Source organism: Lissotriton helveticus, chromosome 6 (genome assembly GCF_964261635.1).
Source record: "Lissotriton helveticus chromosome 6, aLisHel1.1, whole genome shotgun sequence".
Classification (NCBI taxonomy): domain Eukaryota; kingdom Metazoa; phylum Chordata; class Amphibia; order Caudata; family Salamandridae; genus Lissotriton; species Lissotriton helveticus.
Window position 1 is genome coordinate 1,096,166,706 of NC_136067.1, and position 20,064 is coordinate 1,096,186,769.

Here is a 20,064-nt window from a genome sequence, read left to right on the forward strand (position 1 = left end):
CTGTTTTTAGGTCGAGCTGGTGTAAGCAGCTCGAAGCGCTGCATCCAGCGAAGTGTCTTTTGTTAGCCACTTGCTGGGAAAGTGGGACAGGGGATGGGCACGTGCAGGGCCATCGGCTATTTCACCATGTGTGCGCGCACGTTCACCCACGCACCGTGCACATCTCCTGTCCCAGATTCCCAGCAAGTGGATAACACATACACAGACACACAGACACGCACACACACACACACACACACACACACACACACACACACCAACACAACGCAGACGAGTCCAGAGGTGTGGTTGTTATTTTACAAGTGAATACACAGCTCAAGTGCAAAATAAAAGAGAAACAGATTAAGCGTGACGGACAGAAGAGGCACCAGCTGACCATGCCATTAAAAACATTACCTCCTCTTCCTCGCTGGTTCCGGGCCTGCAGCAAGTGGCTTTGCACTAGGCCCTGAAACTGGACAATCGCTAACAGCCTCGACATCGCCTCTCGTTTATTAATGACCGTGGTGCAGCACGAGGCAGTGTCGCCACCCGGGGAGGAGAGAGGCCGCCCCCACAGCCCCTGGTGAAGCTGAATAAAAGACCCAGCACCTGGTGTATGTGCAGGGGGCAGGTCGTATCTGAAAGCATGTACTCTGTGCCCAGCCCTCAGGCTCTGGTGCAAGGGACTGAAACGACACACATGTGCTGTTTTGTTGTGTGATTGAACATGCTTAGCCTGTGTCAGCTCTGCACATGCCTGAGCAAAGCCTGTTCACCCCTCTAGGGAAGAACAGCTATGGAGCTGCTTACGCTCACATTAATAGTTTATATTCACAATCTCTTTCTCTGATGTGGCTTCCTGTGTCCTCCAGTCTCACCTCTCACTCTCTGCCCCCTTCCACCCAGCACGCCCAGTTTTAATCTTAGAAAACTCCCTTTGCTTTTCTCAACTCACTGCGGTCTGCAGTCTTTGTTTCTGTTCATCAAAACCTTCTTTTCTGTGTTCCAATCGTCGTCCCTTTAAAATGTGTTTCTGTTTACCTCTAAATCTCCCCGTGAATTAGAAGTCCACCTTTTCCCTTGTTTTCAATAATCGGCTAAGTTTCCTTGTACCATAATGTGTCCCTACCCTATGTTCTCTGCACCAGAAAGCTAGTTCTTCCCCAGCTCTCTTTGGTGCACCTCTGTTCTGAGGTCTTATGCTGCCCCTTCATCTGTAGCATTGTGCATCCTGGCGGTGGCCTGAAGTCCACAGGTGTGATCTGCCCCCCCCCCCTTACATTCACCTCTTGTGTCGCTCTCCGTTCCACTCTATCTATCACCATCTATCTATCTATCTATCTATCTATCTATCTATCTATCTATCTATCTATCGATCGCCCTCACTCTATCTGTCTATCTAACTATCGCCCTCACTCTATCTATTCATCATTCTATCTATCTATCGCCCTCACTCTATTGCCCTCCCTCTATCTATCTATCTATCGCCCTCCCTCTATCTATCGTCCTCCCTCTATCTATCTATCGCACTCACTCTATCTATCGCATCACCACAGCATCACTCAGCACCACCACACAATCAATCAGGGGCACCACAACATCACTGAGGGGCACCACAACATCACTATGCGCTACCACAGCATCACTGAATGCCACAGCATCACTCGCCGCCACCACAACATCACTCAACCATTCAACAACAACTGGTTCAAATATGTTCTCTCAATGTTTCAAGCTTTATTACAAGTGTCACAAAATGATGTTAATATTTCATTTCTGTTCTTGGATTTTCGTCACAATAAAATACACTGAACATAATTTTCACAAAAGTTATTTACAAAAGTTAAAGCTATTGCCATTATAAATTACAATAACTTTTATTTAAGTATTAATTATTTAAAAAAATTAAAAGCCATTGTTATTTGTAAATTCAATACATCTAAGTCACGTAAATACAACACATATTGCATTACAAATGCTATAGGTGTCACATTTGCGAAAGTTAAAACTATTGGCATTGTAAATGACAAAGCTATTAATTGCTCTATTTTCAAAACCAACACATAAATAAAATATTTGTCATTTACAATACCAATAGCTCAAACTTTCCTAATGCGAGACCTATTGCATTGCAAATGCTTGTTTTCTGAGAAATTGCTAATTATTCTTTTGACATGGATATTATCTCACTTTAGCTGAATGCAAAGGGAGAGGATTTCGTAAAGTAAACTATATGACCTTCTTGCTAGGTTACAGAGAGTATAAAAGGGAAGACTGTCTGATATCATTTTTGTTCTAACACACACCATAATTCAAAAACCTGTAAATGAACTGTAATAATATTTCAGAATATATCAGCCATACAAAGGCACACATTCAGGAAATTTTTTGTAATTCTGAAGTGTGATGGAAACAAAGATTTTAATAAGATCCAAACAATTCAATAAACTTTACTTGGTGATTGCCAAATGATAAATATTTGCTGAAACTCGATTTCCACACATTATTGTTTGTGCACTATATCGTTTATTAGTCAAACTGTATGTCTGTCCAAATGTAGTGGCCATTTCAATGGAAAGTGTGCAGTCTGTAAATGACAGTGCACTACCACACCATGCTTTAGTAATATATTTGTGAGTTCCAAAATGCACTCCAGCTACAAATTACACCCTTATCCACTCTTGCTTGCTGAATACATTTGCTAAACTTGTTCTTTGTGTGATGTTTGCATTTTTCACAGTCCCCGTGACTTCTGGGATCTAATATTGATGGCAGCCCCCAGTTCTTAAAATTGTTCCCGAACCAGTGAAACTAGACACCTGAAATGCCCTGCAAACCTCAAATTTTGCCTGCATTCTCGCATTTTTCACATTTCTGTGATGGACACTTCTGAAATCTGCATGGATCCATAAAATTCTAACCACCCAGTGTTTCCACACTTGTCCCATTAAAAACTCTACCCAACTTGTGTGGTTGGACCTAGTGCCCGTGAATGGAATTGATCAAACATTTTACAATGAGAGTCCTTGAGATGTAAAGTTGAATTGAACACAATATACATCATTATAAACAATGGCACTGATTGTGAATATAATAATCATATTTTATTAATATAATGTTGATGAAAGATTTTTAAAGCTACTTCCAGCAAAGCAGAGCCAATAATTGACTCGGTTTGGTTTTAGAATGTTCACTGTTTGATTAGCTTTCACAAAGAGATTACTAATTAAACAGTGAGCAATGTGTAAGCTCTGATGTTTGAAACTTCTTTTGCATTTTTTAGCTACCAGTGGACCCTGATTGCAATTTAAATATTCTGCTTTTCCTTTAGGTTTCATCAAAAGGGTAGCAGTCAACAATGGGCAACAGTGAAGCTCTCCAGAGGCTGCCAGGAATGAAGCCTTTTTGCGAATTATAGAAAATATTTCACAGCTTTTTATGTGTGTGTGTGTCTGTGTGTAGGTGTGTGTGTGTGTGTGATATGTTTTTTTTGCACAAAATGCGATAGCATAAAAACTCCTATCTCACAGTGACACATTAAATATAGGGTATATTTCATGATTACCTTTGAAATACCGATTTCGTCATCATAATGACAGACCCCAAATCATTCTACAGATCTCTACTGTGTGGTGTACTAAGAGTTGTGGTAAGAAGAACGAAATTATGTGGCAAAAATGCAAATTATGCAGCACCTCTAGCAACGCGTTCACTCATTTTAGTTAAAATAAAATTGTTAAATTTGATAATTTTGCAGATTATTTGGAAAATTGTGTGGCAAATGTAGATTTGTAATGATCTAATACATTCTACAGAATCACCTAAATCCCCTGGCTCTCACCATTGTCTATTGTTTTATTAACAAATCATTCATGGAAGATAAACCAAAACATTCTCATTTTAATAAGCTCCCATTTTTAGCTGCAGTTGAAAGAAAACTGCCTTTTTTGCTGTTTCGACAGGAAAGTCCCATAGATGATGACGAATATCTGGATCCTTGGTACTGATTTTTGGTCATGGGCGAACATGGATCATGAATGTGTACCATGATCTAGACCTCACTCATGAATTGCGATCTTGTTAGATCGGGAAGGGCCTAGAGAGCTACCCTCACAGTGGAAAGGGCTATTGCCCTTACTGAGAGTTAAGTAGTACGTGGGCCGTGGTAGCAGCATACTGTGTTTTTTGCAATAGTGATCTGTAGAGTGAACATGCCCATTTACCTGTGTCACTGGAGCGGGGATTACCGGCCCACTCATGTAAAGTTCTGTTGCTAGTTGTTTAACTCGCCCTTGGCCTACATCATGTTCGTATGGAGCACGGTGCAGCACAACTTTGCATGTGTGTGCTGTGGTATATGTGTTCTGAGTGGTAGAATATGCGGAGGCCTGTAGCTTCCTTATTGGAAGCCCAGGCCCTTAGGAAGGCAAGTGGAGGCGGAGGAGCACTAACAGACAGATTTGTGGATTGCTACATTCATGAGAGCTTCGTGAGACACACAGTGGAAAAAGGGATGTCCAGTCCGTCTTGTTCACTTCAAAGGGGCTCTTTGATTCTGGAATGGTCTCTGGTCAGTGGGCTCTGAGCACATCAAAGATAGAGGATGGGGCTGATAAAGAAAATACAGCAAAGACGAGATGATGGACCGAACGCTGAAACGTTTCAGACAGTCACCCCCAGTCATATATCTGAGTTGAATCCATTATCGTTTCTTAGCTCACTTCCCCACCCCAGTTCAGACCCAGCCATATGCAAATCAGTCTTGATCCTGTTTCTCATGGGAACAGTCCAGCCCGAACTGCCAAGCCAGGCCTTCCCTGGATCGGAAACGAGCATCCTCTTGCAGAGATAGGGAATAATTGAGAGGAGGGCTGGGACATTTCTAACCTTTTTTTTTTAGGTATATATCTTTGAAGCAGACTTTCAGGTGTGATCCTCGAAGCACTCCCTTGGCTGCGTTGTGGGACTGTCCAGGTTGGAGCTGCTCCGGCTGTCGCAGACTGCTTCTTGGATAAAGGGCAGAATAGAGGAGTGGGCACTTCAAAGGAAACTACCCCACCTCTCGAATTTTAAAGAGAAAGATTAGTAAATCATTTTTTTTCTAGAAAAGGATTCTGAAAAGGAGAGATTGAGTCTCCCGAATGGTCAACATTCAGGCAGTCATCTGTGGCTGTACATTGAGGTGGAGGAGCTCAGCAATACGTCTGCCTTTTTTGACCAAGACTGGATAACAAGGACTTCTAGTCTCCCTGCTGGGTGACGAGACATCACCCAGGGGAATCGAGACCATTTGCATTGGAGCCTGGAGCATCAGCATCTACCTGCGTGCTGAGACCAGAGGACCCTGTGAGGAGAAGTAGAGTCCCTGCAGATAGCAAGGTTAAGTGGGAAAGCCTGTCAAGTGGAGCCCTGAAGTGGAGTGTGAGTTTGAGGTCCTGAGGGACTGCTGCACTAGTCAGTCCATCCTCTCTAGTGCTGCCCAACTCAGCAACTCTGTGCCATAGGTGGCTGCTATGAAGTGTTGCAACCCCAATCTGAACTTTTGCCCATGTGCTACCCAGCTTGGCAACTCCGAATGCCAGAGGGGATCACTGTGACGAGCAAGGGCCTTTGCCAATGTGCACCGCTGCAAAGAGTGAGGTCCATCGCCCAGGTGCTGTGTGTGATCTTGAAGAGCCATGGGTGCTGACCCGTGCACCCAGAGCATCATCTTGAGCATTGGAGATCAAGTAACTGTCCAGGACCTATTGTTGAGATCAGAGGAACGTACCACATCACCAGAGGAGCATCATGGATGTCCAGCGACTGTACCTGCAGCAACGAGACTGCAGCCCTTTTCGTTAGCACCTACTCCAGTGTGCCGCGACGCCAGACTGATGAATGCTCCTATGGCTTTCCATATCGCAACCACAGCAGGACCTGGTAAGACTGCTCGCTAGGCTGCAGTGCCCTGGGAAAGCTTGCTATGAGAAATAGCGATAAGGTGCTGGGACACTTGGTGGAACTTGTAAGACTCCTACTCACTAGTGGGGCCTAACCTGAATGTTAGCTCTCCTAAATGGGGAATGGCTACCACCAATAGGCTGAGGATTGGAATTTAGTACCTTGCCCGGACAGCGTTAGAGTGCCGGCCTTATGAAGAGGTTAAATATTGTTTGTGTGTGCCATGTTTCACTTTGTGTTTGTATATAAATAGTACTTTTGTCATAAAAGTGAGTATTTGGCTGGACATTCGTTTATTGGGGTTGCTGGATGTATTTTGATTCTGTGCCTGTGTACACTTAGCACCTACGTCCTACCAACCGCCTAAGAATACTTGGACTGTTCGACCCACACTACCACTGAGAGTAAAGTACTAAAGGGGTAATATTTGGCCCAGTTGCTCAGAACCCATAGCAGGTCAGTACCCTGGACATCAGGAGTAAAATCCTTCAACCCCCATGATTGGGCCTAGTAACTCCTGCTTGCACTATGCTATCTGAAAGGGCGATTGATGTACATTCACACTCAACTGGTAGCATGTGATATGGTCAAGTATTGCCATCTCAGGCTTCTGGTGACCTTTGCGAACCACTCTGCCTGCGGCCTTCTGGTGGAGAAGTGTGGCTCACTGGTTAGAGGAGGCAGACCCTGAAGCAGAGGTCAGACCCGGGACCAGGGTTCAATTCCCGACGCGGCAGGGTCTTGAGCCCAAATATCCACGGACTCGATAATTCTCATTTCGGTGCCTACTCGAGTCACGGGTTCACACTCTGCAACTCTGGGCATTAACTTGCTTAATCTCCACTACGGCCCCCCTGCGGCGGGATGCCTGGCTTTCACCTTGGGGATGCCCAGTACGGGTATCTCACAGGGAAAAGCCAGGACGGGTTCCCAAGGCAAGCGCCGAGATGCCTACGGGTAATCGAGCGCGCTATATAAGAACGCTTAATAATAATAATAATAATTATGCAGTCACCAGAATCCCTAGAGATGGCATATTCCACCATTTTACAGGTTACACGTTTTTGTGGCAATACATTGATGGCTGTACTGTGGCGTTGCACTATGTAAACGTGAAATGTTTGAACACCAAAAATAGGCAGTACTTCATTGTGAACCTATGAAATTGCCTTGCAAGCTATTTGACGCAGTTGTTTTAAAATGTCAGTTTGCCTCTCTGCGCCACAGCCTCTTGACTTTAATCTGGCGGCGGCGTCAGCCTGTTTGCCCTGTGTGGGACATCGTTCACGGGCGCTTATCTGTTGTTTTAAATTACATTCTTCTCGCCCCCTCTTCTAGACGCTTCCCTGGTGGACTTTGAGATGTGTGAGCGTGCACCAGCAGCTGCTGGAGGAGCGGTCGCCCGAGCTTTCTGCTGTCGCCCAGACCTGTATAGATGAAGGTACGTCCCATTTATCTTGTGCTCTCCGCAGTACATTACCACTGTGTTGTCATAGAAGACATTTTGTGCTTCCAGCAGGCTTGTTGGCAGGAGTGCTTTTTTTTGTCTTATTGCAGTACAGTGCCGTTCAGGAGATGGAAAACCTGCTAGGGCTCGAAAGGCACCTTTCAAATTAACTTTGATAAAATAATCCTCTTTTGTAGTTAGTAATTCTGCCTCTTGATGCCCTTTACTCGCGATTTCATCCTGTCCACTCCTTCAGCCCAAAACATCTCAGTATCTGCCCCTCTTAATTTATCAGCCACTGAAGTGAATGACTGAATGAATTAATTTGATATCGCACGCGAATCTCTCCCTCCGGGGTATCTCGGCACACGTCCGGTACAAAGGTGCAAACTGAATGTAAAACAGAACCCTTTTTACTACTTTCCTAAATATATTATAACCAGGCCAGGTACTGACTGAGAATGGCAATTTATTCCAGAGGAGGGAGGCCAAATAGGGAAAAGATCTTCCACATTTTGAATATTATCATATATATTATTAGATCTATATGTCCCCTCGCTTTCCTTTGTTGTCTTCTGTACTAGCATTACCATGTCCCAGTCTTTGCAGTGTAATTTTTGAGAACTCTTGAATAGATATATAATTTCACGTACATATAATTTCACGTACATATCTGGACCCTGCCTCAACTCCAGCCAGAAACGATCATTCACCGTTGGGTAGAGTAAGCGGCCACTGTTTGCTGGGCCTTGATTTAAATGTTTATATGTGGCTACGTCAGGATTTGATATTTAGGCTGTCTCATCTGAGTACCGCTAGGTTATCCATTCAATTGGTCGTCATTTACGACGAGCCTTACCTAAACTAAGCCTAAAAGTGAGATTGGGGATGGAAGGAATTGCAGTAATGGAGAAAAACTTTCACTGTCCAAAGAGTTAAACCATATGCTGGACGTTCTGACCACCAAACGTCTATGCTGAATCGCCGTGCCCCTTGCACATATGGTGCTTGTTGATCCAAGATGGTCTGGATGGAATATGAAGCATTGACGTGAGAGTTTTTATTAGAGACAAAGTACTATTTGCACGATTTAATTAACTGACTTATTTTTGTTATGAAGGGTAGACAGTCCTCACACCAGACACCTAAATATTAAACACTAGTAATAATGTTTTGTTTTATACTGTGCTTCATAGCGCATTTCTGCTGTTTCCAAGTGCAGTAAATAGCAGGTGTTAATATTGGCCGATTTAGTGGTACTTAATTTACAAACCATCAGGAGGATGGAAATGTGAGATGTCCTTGATAGGATTCCAACTAATGACCCACGATAACCACTTTTTTCCAGAAGTGAACGTTAGTTATCTCGTTGAACTAGCCCTTCAATCCTAAATGGTAGTTACCTTTGTAAAATCCCATAATTAAAAGATTTAATTTTCTTATTTTCTGTTTACTATAATTTTATCCCCACTCCCCAATGAAATCTGTTTACACACACACACACACACACAATCTTGAGAAATGTTATTGCTTTGAAATGAAAAGTTCATTTACTAAAGATTCTTCATCGCAAATCTATCGCTGTTTCTTTGTCCCATGGCTTTTCTAAGATGAGAAATCTGACATTTCTGACAGCCATTTTACATCCATTGTCAACGTCTTGTATCATCCAATTGTGCTAACTTAAACAATATCGGTTTCATCCTCCTGGAAGTCACGCTCATTATAAATCTTAATGAAAGACTATGAAATCAGGCAGCCAAATGTCTCAGTCTGAAGAAACATGACCTCGCTGAAGCATCTCTTAAAGTGCTGCACTAGCTCCAGTCCATAAAACTGGTAAGAGTAAAGCACCCAGATGCATTTAAATAGTCCCGACGACATCCCCACCTGAAATTGACCATCATCCAGCCTGCACTATACCTGACTTCAGGCGCTTAGATGGAAGAAGCACAAGAGCTGATGACTGGGAGTCTGAGCTTCTTAATTCTGGAATTATTTAAATCCACCACCAGAAGGAACCCGATCACCATCATTTCAGAAATCGCTTTAAATCAGAACTCTTCATGATGGTTAGGGACTTGAGGCGAGGCTACTGCAGTGAACAACACTGAATCACAGATTTTGTGGCATTAGGAATACTTGATGGGGGGTCAGACCCTTATGACTTTTTTTCTCCCAAAAATTGAGCTTGATCTCAGAACTGGTAAGCACTGAGAGATGATGTGTATATTATTTAAACTCCTAAATAATTGTACGGTTTGATTCACCTATCAGTAAATTGATTCGCTGTTGTAGCATACATTTTATTGTGCTGCCATACAAACAGTTTCATGTTTTGGGGATGGGACAGAATTCAGTTTTTTCAAAGTGTTTTTCAATATCAAAATTTGAGAACAAGTGTTTGTTGCAACCATATTCATCCATTCATTATTAGTTCAGATTCTAAATAAATATAAACGTATCTGCAAATGCCTCCATAAAGATCTAATACTCTCAGTACTCGTTAATGTTCGATTGGTTACTTTTTATATCTATCTACCCCCTCCCTAAAAATACTCTTAGGGGTATCCTCCTATTTTCTGATAACGATTCGTTACTTCAACATCTGGAAGATGGTCTCCTGTTGAGTTTTGAAATGAGGTTGCTGAAGTGATCAATTTGATTTTGCGCAGCTGCTCAGTATTCCCACCCATTAACCAGAAGATATCTTTAGTTTTTCATGGTCTTCTATTTGTTTTCTATTTCTGGCCGTAAGTCGTTATTCTTGACGCCACACTTTTAACTTCGTGTATTTGTTTGGGGAAAAAGGTAGGTTAAACCAAAGGCACATGACATATACATAGGTGCTTGCTCACATTGTCCTTAACGGTACTTGTCAAGTAGATTTTTTTATCCACATTGGAGGCAAAAGTAACACTAACATATGTACAAAATGGCTACTGTAAAACAATTTTGCCTTGCATTGAATACAGAGAGATTTCAGAATCTACAGTGGACAGAGCTCGCTAAAAACACTTGAAGCCCAAACTGCTTACCTGACCAAACATAATTCCACTTGGGGAATAGTGGTTTTGTGTCGGGTCTTCTTGAAGCAAAAACCTTGGTACTAGTCCTGCATTTCTACGGTTGACCGCTCTGCTAAAGAATTTGCCCTCATTTTTCATGTAGACCACCCAAAATCCTTAAACACTGTTGCCATGTACCCTGAAATGACTGGGCTTGCATTGGGCAGATTTCCTAAACCCCAAAGGAAACTGCTAACTCTTTGGTGAAAAGGAAAACCGCCGAGTGTCTCTCAACTCTCTGGCTGAGTTATGCTTGTGTGAGGGTGTTAGAAGTCAGACAGACTCTTGTTTTTGTTACAAAGAACGATAAACAGTACTTTAGTTCAGAAGTTCACTGAAGCGGCTGCCATTAACGTAGTTCTTCTGTTTCGGAGTCATGCAAGGCCGTTTTTCAGCTGCAGAGCTGCTCCACAGCTACAGTAGTAGCAAGCTGGTGTAGAGAGTAGAAAGACACTCCTGTAATGAGCAACAGAAAATATGTGGATAATTGAGCACACATACTTTAAACTTTATGTTCTGATTAGTATTGAACAGGCAGGGGCGGCCTTAGGCATGTGCAAGCTGTGCACCTGCGCAGGGCCACCAAACCCCAGGGGCCCCCAAACCCCAGGGGCCACCATGCCAATATATATTCTTAATCTAATAATCCTCTGAGGATGGATACATATTTGCATGGTGGCCTCTGGCAGGGATTTGGAGGCCTCCGGCTCTGTTCCACTTCCAAACACCCTGACCCCCCCGTCTTCACTGGCCTCCCGCTCTGCCCCGCCCAGATCCCCTCTTCCGGGGCCCCCTACCTACGCTCCCTGCCCAGGGCCGCCATGAGCCTAGAATCGCCCCTGGAACAGGCCTGTTCTTCAGAACCTAAATTGTTATGCACGCCACACCACACAATTTTATTCCATTACACTCCGAGCAATTCATCTCCACTTTGTTCGACTCCACTCCATGGCACACAACCACGCCACTCAACATCACACAGTTCCCTTTCAAATCTCTCAATTGCACTCCAATCCACACAATTCCACTATACTCCATGCAATTTGATGTCACACAATTCTATGTCACTTAATTCTACGGCACACAGTCCCACTCCACTCAGTTTCACTCCACACAATTCAACTCCAATCCACTCCATTCATTGTCACTCTGCTCCACTTCATACCACACAATGCCATCCAACTCTACGTCAAACAATGCCACTTCACTCAGTTGCACGCCACTCCTCGCTACACAATGCCACTCCACAACACACAAAGCTTCTCCACTCCATGCCACCCCACACAATGCCACTTCACTCCACAATTCCACCCCACACATTTCTCTTGTACTCCCACACCACACCATTCTACTCCGCAGAGTTTCATTCATGCCACTCAATTCCATGTCAGCAGTATTCCACTCAATGCCACACAATTCCTCTTCGCTCCAGACAATTCCTCTCCACAGCACATCACATGATGTCACTCCACACCATGCCACTACCCTCCACACCAAACAATTCCACTCCATATTACACAATTCTACTCCGTGCTACACATTTCCATTCCAAGCAACCAAATTTCACTTCAGGCCACACAATTTCCACTCCCCACCACATAATTCCACTCTGCCCCACACGATTCCAGCCACACAAATACCCACATGCCTCAAAATTCCATGCCACATAATTTCATGCTACACAATTCCACTCTTTAGCTAAAAGTTCCACTCCACACCACACAATTCCATGCAGCACAGTTCCACTCCACTTAATGCCTCTCCGCTACACGCCACACAGTGCCACTCCACTCAACTTTACACAATGCCACTCCATACCACAGAACCCCATTCCACACCACACAGTGCCACTCTACATAACTCCATCCAATTCCACTCCGCAATGCAAAATTCCACTCCTCACCAGACAATTGTAATCCTTGCTACAGTTCCACACCACTCTACTCTACTCATTCAACCATATTCAACTCCACGCCACACAATTCCACTCCATGCCACACAATTCCACTCCATGCCACACTATTCCACTCCAGTCCATGCTATACGATTCCACTCCATGCCTCACAATTCTACTCCAGTTCTCGCCACACAATTCCACTTCAGTCTAGTCTACTCTTTCCATAATATTCCACTCAACAGAATTAAGTTCCATGCCACACAATTCCACTCCATACCACTCCATACCACTCATTTCTGCTCCAGTGCTCGCCACTCAATTCTACTCAACTCCATTCCACACAATTCCACCCCACACAATTCCACTCAGCATTGCACACTTCATCTAAACATCACTCTATGCTGCACTATGTCTCCCACACCACACAATTCCACTTCACACCATCGAACACCCCTCCACACAATTCCACGCCACTCTGCTCCACACAGTTCCACTTTATGGCACACTATTCCACTCTACAGCACACTATTACACTGGAGTGGAGTGAATGGATGGTATTCTATTCCACACAATTCTACTCTATTCCACTCCACACCACACAATTCCACTCCACTCAGCCTGGTTGCACTCCATGCCACACAATTCTATGCCACTCCACATCACACAATTCCACTCCATGCCACACAATTCCATTCCACTTCACTCCACTCAATTCCACTTATCTCAAATTCCACTCCACTCCACACAGTCACTCTACTCCACTTCACGCCATGCAATGTCACTTAACACCACACCACACAAAGACAATCCACGCCACACAGTGCCATTCCACACCACAGAATGCAATTCCACTCCATGTCACACAATGCCACTCCATGCCACACAATGTCGCCCCACTCCCCTCCACACAATGCCATTCTACTCCACACCACTTCACCCAATGTCACTCCAATCCACTCAATTGTAATTGTATTTATATTGCCTCACCACTCCTGACAAGGTGTTAAAGCACATTGCGCTTCACCCAATGTCTCTCTACCGAATGGCACTCTGCTCGATGTCACTCTGCTACACTTCACACCACACAGTGTCACTCCACGCAACACAGTGCCACTCCGTTCACCTCCACACAATGCCATTCCACACTGCTCCCCACAATGCCACTCCACGCCACGCATACCACTCCACACCACTCTACACAATGCTGCTCTACTCCACACAATGACACTCTACTCTACACAATGCCACTCCACACCATAGAATGTCACTCCACTCTTCTCCTCGCAGTGCCATTCTATGCCATACAATGCCACTCCAATACCATCGCGCTCCATGCCACACAATGCCACTCTTTTCCACACAATGCCACTTCACTCCAATGAGTGCCTCTCCACGCTGTTGAGCTCCATGCCACTCCACTCAACACAATGTGACTCCACGCTACACAATGTGACTCCACTCCACACAATGCCACTCCATGCCTCACAGTGCCACTCCACATCACACAATTCCACTCCATGCATTTACGCTCCATGCCACACAGTTTCACTCAATTCCACTCCACACAAATCAACTCTGTCACTCAATTCCACTTCACAACACAGAATGGCACCTGATTCCACACCACACAATCCCACTCCAGACCATGCCACAGTGCCACTCCACTCTACATCACACCACACAATGCCATTTAAATCCATTGCACATAATGCCACTCCACACTGCACAATGTCACTCAACTGCTCTCCACACAATGATATTCCACTCTACTCCACTCAATACCATTACACTCAATGTCACCCCGCTCCACTCAATTGTAATTGTATTTATATAGCCTCACTACTTCTTGGCATTAAAGCTCTTTGCGGCCTGGCGCTTCACTCCACTCAATGCCTCTCTACTGAATGCCATTCTGCTACCCTTCACACCACACAATACTACTACACTGCACACCTCAAAGTGCCACTTACTACACTAAATGCCACTCCTCATAGTGCCACTCGACTCAACTCCACACAATGCCACTCCACGCAGTGCTATTTCAAACTACACCACACAATACCATTCCACACTACACGACAACATGCCACTCCACCCCACACCACACCACACATTGCCACTCTCCTCAACTCAATACCACTTCACACCATAGAATGTCACTCCACTGTACTCCACACAGGGCCGCCCCGTGCCATACATTACCACTTCACACAATGCCATTCTTCTCCATGCCACACAATTCCACTCCATTTCACACAATGCCACTCCATTGAATGGCTCTCCACTGTGCTGAGCTCCATGCCACTCCACTCTGCACAATGCGACTCCATGCCTCTACACGCCACACAACGGACTCCACTCATTGCAACACCTTGCCTCACAGTGCCAATCCACTCCATGACACTTTACTCCACACTGCCATTACACTACACTCAGTGCCATTCCGCTACACTCCACACAGTGTCACTTTTCTCCACTCCACCAAATGCCACTCAACACCAAAGAACCCCACACCTCACAGTGTCACTCTACACCACTGCACACAATGCTACTCCACTCCATTGAAGCCACTCCATTCTACTCCTCGCAGTGTCACTCCACGCCACACAATGCCACTCCACGCTATTCAGTGCCACTCCATGCTTCACAATACCACTCCACTGAGTTTCTCTCCAGTCTACTGTGTACCACTCATCTCTGCTCAGTCCCACTCCCCTCCACACACTGCCATTCCATGCCACACAACACTACTCTACAAAATGCAAGTGTCACTACACCACTCCACAGATTGCCACACCACATATCACTTGATGCCTCACAATGCCACTCCACACAATGCCACTCCACTCATTTCCACTCCACTCCATACAATACTACTCCACTTCATACAATGCCCCTCCACTCAATGCTACTCCTCTCACTTCATGCCCCAGAATGTCACTCCGCTCCACTCAATGCCACCCCAGTCCACTCCTCGCCACTTCACCCTAACAAAGCCAGTAGATCTCCCATAAGCGAGACCTATTGATGTTACCAATACTGTATATTTTAAATGTAATCTGTAACTGTGTGGCACAAATTTTAAGGGTATCAAGACACCTATTAATCCAGTGTGTCATGTACTTCATTTACCTTCCTAGCCTGTTCCTTGGCCAAACGGGGAAACATTTCTCTTCTATATGATGTTCAAATCATGTGTTATTCAACAGCATTCCACCTAAAACTGAACATTGATTTCCAAAGCTTTATTGTCCAAAATTTTAAAAGAGCAACTAACCGTACTATCATTTTCCAGCATAGACAACTATATGTCCAAGAAATACCTGCTCAACATGAAAACAAGAAACCACATATTTGGTAGAAATTTATAAGTTAATATTGACAGCTGGATTAGAAAGCAACTTTAATGTCAGTGTAAACTGTTGTGCAATGTTCGAAGAAACCTTCCTTACTGATACTGACTTTCATAAACCAGATCATAATTGCAAACAATTTGTTACATTGTAATGAGGTAGTAGTACATTGCCTAAACACAGATCTTATTCAAACTTTGCCTCTATGAGAAATTCCTGCGAACTGTTTTAAAAAACTTTTACAAACCTCATATATTATTGCTATTTTAAATTTCTTGTCAGTTTTTATCTATTTTATCAAACGGAACTTGATTGTCAAGACCATTCATCACTTTTGTACACACTTCTTAACCTTTTTAAGGATTTTAAGTATTCTAAAATGGTAAAATGTATGTACTTACTTTACACTGACAAAAAACAAGTTAATGGTGACATGGTACACAGTTCGGGCTTTATATGTGACTCAAAACAAAAATTGAAATTCATCTTAGCGAAATTTGACAAAATTGAAGAACCTCAAAAATTACAATCTTTTTTCTCTGTAAGATTTTTATTCTACAAATCTTTCTTCATCAAGTGAGAGCAGTTGCTATGTTTTCTATTTTATGTCATTACAATTTATACATCAAAGCCACTTAATTTAGATGTAGAGATGTAGTATTTGCAAAATGTGACCCAGTGGTTTTTAATGAAGGCGTGAGCTATGTTTATTATCTTTGAGTGTGCACATAAAGAGAATGTTCTAATTGATTTTGATGAATGAAAGGTTAATGTAGGTATTCAATTTCTTATGAAAATTTAAAACTAATGGCAAAAATATTGTAATGTGATTCAATATCATAAACTCTTCCAAAACGTACTTTATAGTAATGTTAGTATACTATATTACACTGTACTGTACAAAAATTAATACTCCAGTATATAAGTTTAAATTTCAATAATGTGTGTATGCAAGAAGAATTACACACCTAATGCAATTGTGTATGTTAATGGACTGCAAACTATGTGCATATATTTTGCTACTTATGTCAGAAGAAAAACTTCTTGGTATGTGGTCAAATACACTCTTATAATTCCAAATAAAGACTACTTCGAAATCTGGAAATGATTGCCTGCTGCAACTAAAAAGTGTAACACTTGAATCCAAAATGGGAAGGATTAATCAGGACAGCCCAAATTTAGGGCGTATCGTCTTGGAAAAGAAAATTATTTTCTTGAGTCCCCTCACTCACCCATGGTTGCCCTTAGGTGACATGCTTCATCATTGGGGCCATCCCAAGCATCTACTGCTTGGGGCGTGCTACGACTTGCGAGGGATACGTAGGAGCACTTTTTGTGAAGCTATGTGTAGTGCAGTGTGTGGTGGAGTGGTGATTGGTGATAATTAAAAATACCTAGCTAGTAAGCCAACATTTTATTCCTGCCTCTAGTTGGTATGGTAAAAAGGGGTGGATAAAGGAAAAATAACTGTTATGTGGTCACAGTCCCTAATATCCTGTCGACATGTTTCAAGGTGTCCCCTACACCTTTTCTTCAGGACAACATGAGGGCCAGCCCCATGTATGCCACTCCTGTGAATCAGCCTAAATATTTAAGGAAATATTGAGTAGACACACCTAGTGTGTGTATCTAGTAAATATACATACGGTTAACGCTGTACCAGTTGTATTTTTTTGTTAGCTGTATTATGCCCCATGGTCCGCCTGGGTGGAAGGGACTGTAGACTTTGTCTCGGCAGCCCTCCAGCAATTCAACCTGTTGTATCCCTGGCTCGACCCAGACGGTCGAGCCAGGCAGATTAACAGGCAGTTTTGACAGCGTGAGTGGTGCTTACAGCCATGGAGGAGGAGTTGTTGGTACTGGTGGGAGAGGGTAGTGTGTGAGAGGTGGATTTGTTCGTGTCTGATCAGTGGCCCAGGCCACTGCATTGGGTGCTGATCTGGATTCTCCCATTGTTTCTTTATTTAACATTATGGAGCCTGGGATTGTGTGACAGTCCTACAGTAGCGTACTCTACTGCACCTCTGCACGTAAAATTATCAGAGTGTACTGTTAGCAGTACTCCCATTGTCAGAACTGCCTGTCAATCTGCCCGTATCAAAATCCTGTCATTCTGGGTAAAAAACAATTAAAGGACAAACCGGAAACTCTGACTCTGTGAAATAAAGTATTTACCCTGTATCACACTATATTTTATTTTTGGGCACTTTTAAACAGCTGCAAACCTTGGACAAAGTTGCAGAGATTAACAGCATGCTGAGCTGAAACCGGGACTCAAAACTGATTCCACTCATATCTGACCAGCAACTGTAGCTATTACAAGGACACACATACACAAATCCTGCAGATGTATTGCCACATAAAATAAACATTTCTGGTTGTGCAACTGGATGCTGCACTTCTGATTTATCATTGCAGCGTCTGTCATGCCCGACACGAATAGTGCAAATGGCATGTTTAACTGCTGCCTGCTCCGGGCTCTGTTATGACAATCCACGGGCCAATGAAGAGAAGTTCTACTGTTCTCAAATTCTTGTTTCAGCTAACCTTTGCCCCACCTTGTAAATGCACCAGAATTTCTCCCCGCACTTAAGCACTGAGAAAAAGACCGTTCTTTTCACAGCACTCCTATTTTAAAGGCTATGGGCAGCAAACTGTCTCTTAATTTTGCATGAAGCAGTGACGTGCGCGCTGTGCAAGATTGTGCACGCCCTGGGGACAGACAGTGTGCGGGCCCTGGGGAAAGACAGTGTGCGCGCTCTCTGGCGCACATACTACTGGGAATCATGCTGACCAGCAACGCTCTCTGTGCTCCCCACGACCATTTCCAATGCAAACAGGACTCTTGGCACACAATTTAAAACTTCAGTGGGACTAATCTGGAACTGTATCTGACCTGCGCTCCATAGCGATCGGCTTGAACTTTTGACTTTGACCAGCACGATTATATAGCCGTAGTTGGCGATTTATGCTTTTAGGAGCTATATTGCAGTTTATTCTTTAAAAATTCTTAACTCTGATCCTGCTGATTTTTTTTTTTGTCATTTTGCTCTGGTTTTAGTTATTGAATTTGGCTCTATTTTTCTTGGAAGTTTTGTAAAAATACATTACACATTGCTTCTAAGTTAAGCCTGACTGCTCTGTGCCAAGCTACCAAGGGGGTGAGCACAGGTTAATTTGTGGTTTCCTTGTGCCTTACCCTGACTAAGAATGTGGTTGCTGCTTGAGGGCTCACACCTCAGTCAACTAGTAACCTAATTTCTCACAGATATCAAAGCTAAAGTTAAATAAATGTACTGTCAAATTTAAACATATGTACATAGTGGAAAAAGAAAATTAGCCAACAAATATTGGATACATTAAAAACTAAAATGCAACATCCCACCATAGAATGAGACCAAAATATCTTTTGGGAACACGGCATCACACATTTCTATTTGCATTTTAATTATATTCAATTACTGCATTAACGTAAAGATTAAATTATATGATTCGCTGCTTTGCTTGCCAAGTGTAGAGCAATACATGCTTTTTTGAAAACTTTGTGTTAGAGTTTTGCTTTTCCCCTAATATTACCCTATAAGTAATTTAATATGTAAATAACGCATAGGATATTTAATTAGAAGATGTAGGTATAGGTGGAATATAATTGAAACATGAAAAGAACCAAAAATATCACTTCATGATGTTTTTGCTAAAAATATAAATGAACAACCGAACAGGAGGTAATTCAAAATTTCAGACATCACATAATATACACACATTAGACACAAATTATACATAAAGATAATACTGCTACATATTTGAAATGTTTGAACGTTATGCATTTCCCCCCAAAAAGTTAAATGTATTAAAAAATGTAAGATTGAAAAACAGTTCAGGTTGACTAATATGTCAATATTAGCTTCCCCATAAAAATGAAAAAGTAATTAAATTCACATCCTGCTACCATTTGCTAAAATGCCTACTCCAGCCTGCTAACCCACCCTAAACTCCCACCCTAGTGTAAACTCTAAACAAAGCAAACACTTCAAAAATAAAGCAACGCACAACATAGTATTGAACTGCAATGCTTACACTATATAGGAAGACAATCAACTTCATTTTAACACCAATCAACTATTATACAAACACACCTACATTAAGATTTGGCAGTCAACAGCCATTCTTACTTCTATCCATACACCATAGTATACTAATTACACACTACAACTTTCATAAAGCCTCACATTCTTCATCTTTTTCCTAACACGCTTACAGTTTACCTGTGGTGGATATTGTTACCTAAACCCCCATTTATGCTGTCATACAGCCAGTATCATATTTGTAGATATGATTTAATATATGAAATAAAGTCCCTCTGCCATACAAGAT

General features: G+C 42.9%; 1 protein-coding gene across 2 annotated transcripts in view; it reads left to right on the plus strand.

Moving 5' to 3' along the window:
- Window positions 1-20,064, plus strand: part of TTC27 (tetratricopeptide repeat domain 27) — a 1,731,040-nt gene that overhangs the window by 458,778 nt on the left and 1,252,198 nt on the right. For both annotated transcript variants that reach the window (XM_078648753.1, XM_078648752.1), the window contains exon 5: window positions 7,264-7,366. In XM_078648753.1, the coding sequence (XP_078504879.1) occupies window positions 7,264-7,366 (103 nt within the window). The remainder of the gene's footprint in view (window positions 1-7,263; window positions 7,367-20,064) is intronic.